Source organism: Chelonia mydas, chromosome 1, assembly GCF_015237465.2.
Source record: "Chelonia mydas isolate rCheMyd1 chromosome 1, rCheMyd1.pri.v2, whole genome shotgun sequence".
In the NCBI taxonomy this organism is placed as follows: domain Eukaryota; kingdom Metazoa; phylum Chordata; order Testudines; family Cheloniidae; genus Chelonia; species Chelonia mydas.
The window spans coordinates 250,770,570-250,777,737 of NC_057849.1; the positions used below are offsets into that span (position 1 = coordinate 250,770,570).

The window sequence follows — 7,168 nt, forward strand, 5'->3', positions numbered from 1 at the left end:
CGCTACTGTTCTAATACTACAGAGATTTATGTCAATACAATAGAGAAATCTGTATGTATGGTTTTATTTGTTTTTTGTTTTTTAAAAAAGCAAATGTTCTCAGACTATCTAATGAGTCCTGCTGGCTCAGGTTTTTCCTTGAGTCTTTGTGGTGCCTGTAAAGCTGATGGATTACCTCTTTGCGGGACAGAAATCATTTACAGGGGAATTGGACTCTCCCCTATGCTTGGCACAGGAAAATTACTTTCTTTGGAGAACTTCCAGCCCCTACTAGAAAATCATCCTCCAAGTCTAAACTTTAGAGAAACAGAAAAAGCTCTTCCACTGGATACAGGAATAGAGACAAAGACCTGATTGCACATATCATCTATATTATAAACGAATGATTTACCTTTTCAAAACGGGAGAATCAGCTGTATCAATGTCCTTGAACCCCCCAACCCCAGAATCCCAGCCATAAATTACTGAATAGTTGAGGTCAGGTTCGCCACAGACTCAAACCTTCATAATTTCATGTGAGTCTTGCAGCGCAGAAGAGAGGGATAGGGAGATGAGAGTGATGATCTGCATCTTCTGTTTGTTGTACTTCTCTGGCTGTGGAATCGCCCCCAGATTACTGAATTTCCCACATCGCCACCATTTATGCTTTGCCTTCTCACTCTGGCTCCTATACAGAGCATCCTGATAGGTACTTCCTTTCACTGTGGGAATACAAGACAAGGTACACCTGTTGGTGATGTTAGAAAGATGCACTGATTGCTGGGGAAAGGCAGAGCGCGACTAGCCCAGTAAGGATGGAGCTTCCTTATTGGAATGTGACCCTCTGTCAGTCTCCCTCTAACCAAATGCTGCCTTCTTAGGAAAAAAAAATTTCTCTGCAGGTAAGATTATATTGTCACTGTTGTCCTGGATTCTAGCCTAGTGCAAGCTTTATCCTGTGCAGACTAATTGCATTTTCCTCAAGTACTGAAAACATGGAATTAGAGGCCAAAACTATTTGGAATGCAACACCTTTTAATGGTGTGGATTTGGATCCCAGTTGCCTTAATTTTCTACTACGATTTTGGTGTACTGGGTATAAGGCTATACAGTAGGTTGCCAGGAATACATCTTTGTTATTAGAAGCTATGGAAGTTTGTCTGCCTATTTTTCATCGTATGTTATGGGCGAGAAAGTAGACTGAAAGTAAGTCTTGCTCTTTTGTATGTGAAAGAGATGGGATGCTGTTTTTGGTCTAAGGGTCAGAATATCTTTCTTTTTATCATTTGATGTGCATGTGTTATGGCCAAAAAGAGGGTACCTCCTTTATTTTCCTCAAATCTTGTGCTCATATAACTGAAGTCTAGGTGGATAGTCAAACACCCATGTTCCCTGAAAGGAGCATAAAGCCCGCTCTGAACATCCCTCAACGATCAGTGATTTTTTTTTTTTTTTTTTTTAAAGAGAGCGGGTGTGCTTTGGGAGGGGGGAGGGATAGCTCAGTGGTTTGAGCATTGGCCTGCTAAACCCAGGGTTGTGAGTTCAATCCTTGAGGGGGCCATTTGGGATCTGGGGCAAAAATTAGGGATTGGTCCTGCTTTGAGCAGGGGGTTGGACTAGATGACCTCCTGATGTCCCTTCCAACCCTGATATTCTATGATTCTATGCGTGAGTGTGCACCCATGCATGTGTGGGGGGGGGGGAAACGTGTAACATATAAGTGTTATAAATAACAGCAGAACTACCCAGCAGCAGGACACCACCTGTTGCTTTTCTTACCGTCAATGTTATTTAAACTGTTTGGATTCCTGGTTGTGCTTTTGTCATATGACTCAGCCAATAGCTACTGAAGATATCAGGCCTTAGGAGAAGACCGTATTTGGACTGTTTAGTACTTTATAATTGTTTAAATTCTAGTTTGATGTAGAGTCCTGTGAGAGAAGACTAAATCGTTGTTTGTGATTCAAATCTCTCCTGTTAAGCAACTGTGTAGACAGGCATTACTCTGCACGTGAGTGTCAAGTGTACTCTTTGAACTTCTGTCATGATACCAAAAATATATATTTGGGCCAGACTAATGAACATGTGATAAGTGCTCTGCCCTCCGGAGCATGAAACCTGGGTTCATTTTCCAAAGCCAGGCTCTGGCTCCACCGGCAGGGATGGGACGAGAGTGTAATCTGCTTCTGAGTGGAAGGAGAATGCCTTATGTTTCTCAACAGCAACTCCTTCCACCTGTGTAAGGCCCTGCTTTGTACAGCTTCAAGGCAGATGTGGCCAGTCTTAACAAAGATGATGTCTGCAACATGGGTCCTTGAAGGAGTTGGAGGAGCTGAGGGGAATCAGAAAGGCTCCATAAAATAACTCATGGATCCTTCGAACAGTGAGGGTGAAAAAATGAGTTTTTAACCCTTTAAATTAGGGGTTTGTTAAACAATCAAACCCTTTTTGTTCAACTTTGTTGCAAAGTTTAAAGTTTGTAAACTGTAGGTGAAGTTTCTCCCAGAGAAAGGAACAGACATTCAAAGCAATCTAATTCTGTAAAAAGCTTCCTGGTGGGGAAGCATAATCAATAATGGGTGGTTTCAGCTACTAAATAAGCTGTATCCATTCGTAGTTGCAGCCAGGGACCTCTAATGAGCAACACAGTAAAAACTAGGTAATTAGAGCAGCTCAGAACCTCTCAACTGGCCTTTGTCAGAGACTCAAGCATCAGTGAGACACTGCTCTGGGAAAGCTTGTAGCAACGCATTGTTCTGTAGGTGACCGTAAGGGCACTAGTCGCCAGGAAAAAATGGTTACATATAAGATGTCCCCCTAACACGTATATCCAATATAGGGTGGTACATCTGGGTTATGCTTTCCTGAGGGAAGTAACAACATACTCCCCTCAGTGGCAGGATTGGTTCCTCTGTGGGCGAGGAGGGACCCCTGCAGCTGAGAGTCTCCCAGTGAAGGTTTTAAAAAAATTCACTGTGGGTTACCAATTTAATCCTAGGTCCTCCTCACCTTACTCTTGTGCATAGTCCCAATGAGTTCAATGACCGTGCTCTGATGAATACAGCAAACGGGGTTTGATCCTTACGCTGAAGATGTTCATGACACATAGGAGACCATCAATATTTTGGGAGATTGTGCAGGTGCAGTATTTTGGGTATTTGAAAATTTATGAACACAGAAAATGTTGGCCTCTGGTTTAAATTCAGCCTTTGTGTGAGTGTAATTTACACTGCACTGAATAGCTGTCTGTTTACACAAGGGCTGAATTTGGCCCTCTCAGTGCACATATCTTGAGTTATGCACTGCACATCTCTAAACATGCACGCCCTCCATCTAGATTTTGTAGGCAGACCTCTGACAGTATGGGATTGTACTGTACCAATGCTGAGGTAGATAAGGACATGTGACCAGTCAGAACATACCCCACACTCCTCCCCACAATATCATGTCTGTCTGCCAGTCTCAGCTTGCCCTGCCCACCACTGAGCTATGAGGTGCATTTTCCATGTAGTTCCAAGAAAGATCCTGTTAAATCACTGTACCGCCTCTGGCACTGATCCCAGACTGGACAAGGGTATGACCAGAAGCAGAAACGTCATGCCCTATAGAGAGCTCCGGGGCTGCACATGTGACTGCCTTCATTTTCTGTAATTGTTGCTGTGTCCACCGCAGAAGATGGTCACCCTTCTCATAACTTTCTCTCACACAAATATAAACAGACAGTGAGGAAAAGATTTATTGCAAAAAAAAAAATTGAGCTCTGTTTTCTTTAAAACAGCCTCAACAATCCAATTGTATAACGGTGCCTATTGGTTCGGGCAACAGTAATGCCCACGTGGAACAGGTATTCTCTGGAAACAGTTGGTTCTCTTTAACTAACTTATTATTGCCTTCAGTCAGGTCAAGAAAGTACCGATCCTGCTTTTTGTTCAACTCACAAATCGTGTGGGGTGGAATCCATTCTTCATTCTGAACTGGAGTACTGTAGTCACTGCTGCTGTACCGCTAGCTGAGAGATCAGCTGGTAATGAAGGACTCCAAAATATGGACCGTGTAGAGGCAGAGCAGCCTTGAATTTCTTGAAAAACCAGTAGCTCCTGAACAGCATTATTTATGATTAAGGCTAAGATTTTGCCATGGTTATTTTTACTAAAAGTCATGGACAGGTCACGGGCAATAAACAAAAATTCATGGAAGCCGTGACCTGTCTGTGGCTTTTGCTGCTACGGCTCCATGGCTTCCCCCAGCACCGTGGTGGCTGGGAGCTGTGGGGTTCCCCCTCTGTCCAGGGCAGCCGGAAGCTGCAGGGGAGTCCACCCTCCACCCATGGTGGCTGGGAGCTGTGGGGTCCCCCCTCCGCCCACAGTGTGGGAGCTGCAGGGTGACCATATTTCCCAAAGAGAAAACGGGACACCCCAACCGCTTGCCCGAGGTGTTCCCCTTCCCCCCACATTGCGTGGCTGTCGCCTGTCGCTGGAACCCTGAGGAGGGCCCCCTGTTGCTTGTCACTGCTGTCGCAGGAATCCTGCCAAGGCCCGACTGGCTGTCAGCTCCAGAGTCCTGCAGCCCCTGGGGCTGAAGCAGAAAATGTCACAGCAGGTCTCTGGAAGTCACACCTTCTGTGACTTCCATGACATAAACGTAGCCTTATTTATTATCGATCGTTCAGGACAGGAAAGAAGTGGCATGATCTGATGGAATAACTACAGCAGACTTTGGTGTTGGCTCTCAGAATCGAGGGTCTTGTAGCAAATTAGTTCATTTTATCATCCATTTATCATTGTGTTGTTTAGTGTTATGGTCAACTCATATGCTATTTCATATATAATCAATGTATGCTGAATAGCAACAAGAGTGGAACCCTGATAGTTTAATACAAAATCACTAAATTTAATTAAAATCAAGTCTACGGGTAGCCAATTATTTTTTGTCAAGGTCCAGGTTTCTTGGTTAAAGTATAGTCAAGGTCCAGACTCCAGAGAAAGTAATAATAAAAATAATAACAATAATTGTGATAAGTAGTAAATATAAAGATTTTGGGGTCCATTCAAAAGTGTCTGGCAGTCTAGATTTGGCCCGCGATCTGCCTCTTGACTACATCCATCTCCTATTGAGTTTGTTTATGAAGCGTCATTTGACTTCACTGGGCCTGATGCTATTGACATCAGTGGGTTTTGGATCAGGCCCATGGACAGCAGAATCAAGTGACTGAGTAAACATTGATTCTCACCATTGTGGACATTGGCAAAACTCCCATTGACTTCCGGAATGAGCCTTCAAGCAAACAGCCATCAAATAGGAAGTTTAGGACCTAATGATCTGAGACAGGATTTGAACCTCCATCTAGAGATTGAAAAGATTGATAGCCCATTCCAGACTCCTGAATGATTGAATTTCCTCAGTGGCTTGCTTTCTAAACTTTATAAAGTATTATGGATAATAAATGAATCAAAGAATGAGAAATGGGAAAGTAGCAATGTGATATTTGCGGAAGAGTTTCCAATTCTCCATATGATGTGTAAGGTTAGAGGGAGAGGGAGTAAATACTAAATTTTATGTTGCTGGTTCTTATCTCCGTGTAAGATAAAGATAATCTGTAGAATGCTTGGTAGTCTGATATTAGGCTATTGAACACAGGGCATTTTCATTCTAATTTATTTGAAGTGCCCAGTTGCACAAATGTACTGAAAAGAATTATACAGCAAACAAAAAAACCAACTCCCTAAATTATCATAAGATTCTATTACCCTGAGTGACCAGTAGCGGGAACATTTAAAGGCTGCTTCACTAATTTCCCATTTTAATTGCAGCCTGGGCTGCTTTGGTTGCTTATTTGTTTGTGGAGGCTGGAGGAGAGAGAAATATTCAGCCTAGTATGAATGAGTATAAATGGATTTGGGACACTTTTTGGTAATGGGAGAAATCTCAGGTGAGAAAACAAAGGTTGAAGGCCCCTTCTCTGTGCTCTATCCGTTTTGAAAGTGAGTAGAATGGAAACTGAACAACTAGCCAAATGTTTAGATTTTGAATCCGCTTGACCACTGTCTATGTAATGCTGTCTCTTGAGTGGCCCTATTCCCCGCGTGTGAGGGGGATATAGCACTCAGTCCTGCAAGATGCTGAGCACTCCAGTCCCAATCCAGTAAAGCACAGGCTTAATTTTAAACACATGAGTAATCCTGTTGGCTTCAATGAGATTATTCAGGGACTTACAGATATGCACGTCCTTAAATATTGCAACAGGGCCAGAGTGCTCAGCACATTCTGAGATGGAGGCCATAGAAAATGTATTGTTTACATGCAGTGGGATACAAGAACCATTTGATAATTGTAGCAGAGCTTCATGTATAAACCTGCAATGAATTTGCTTTTGTTGTTTCCCTAGGTGCCATTACTGCAAGTCGTCTTGCCATGTCTCATCCCTGCGCATTCCATATGCCTGTAAACTATTATTCCAAGAACTTCAGTCTATGAACATTATACCCAGGCTAAAATTGGCTAAGTACAATGAATGAGCCTGCAAAACAAAGATTTAAGAAGAAATTTTTAAAAAAGTATGCAGAACTGGAAGGAATTTCTGGGAAAAGGAGTGACTGTTAAAACTGAGTGGGGGAGGGAGGGAGGAGTGCTGATGAATTCCTTATTATTTCCCCCCTTGCTATTTTAAGTTGACTGGGAGACTATGCTGTAGAGAACATCAAGAGCAAATGGTGGGGACTCAAGCAGCCTGGATGAATGAGATATATAGCAATTGTGAAATAAGGCCCTGATCCAGCAAAGCACTGTACGCATGTAACTTTTAAGCATGTGATTATCATGTATTCAGGATGCAAGTGCTTCTCTGGATCAGGGCCGAGGGGTTATTAACTACAGCAGTTTATCCATATTGCTTAAGTATTAGTTTAATTTTTCCAGACTGACAGTGTATGAAAGACTAATAAAAACATTTTCAAGTATATTGCCTGTGTTTTGCTTTCATGACCCAGTGTTAATGTTGTAAAAGATGGTATGGTAAGTACTTTGAAGGGTCAAAATTGCTAAATTTATTGCGCTGAAGCATTTATTTACAATCTTTAGACAGTTTGGCGAGAATAAACACATTTTCTGAAAAACTTCCATACAACCTTTTTGAACAATATTTTCCGAAAGCAAGTAAAGAAAAGATGCATGTGTGTGGGGTGTAATACAA

At 42.4% G+C, this 7,168-nt stretch overlaps 1 protein-coding gene across 2 annotated transcripts in view; it reads left to right on the forward strand.

The window, feature by feature from the left end:
* POLR3B (RNA polymerase III subunit B) overlaps positions 1 to 6,937 on the forward strand; it is a 124,379-nt gene extending 117,442 nt beyond the window's left edge. For both annotated transcript variants that reach the window (XM_037880104.2, XM_037880105.2), the window contains one exon: positions 6,365 to 6,937. In XM_037880104.2, coding sequence (XP_037736032.1) covers positions 6,365 to 6,494 — 130 coding nt within the window. In that variant the 3' untranslated portion in view covers positions 6,495 to 6,937. The remainder of the gene's footprint in view (positions 1 to 6,364) is intronic.
* Positions 6,938 to 7,168: the final 231 nt, after the last annotated feature.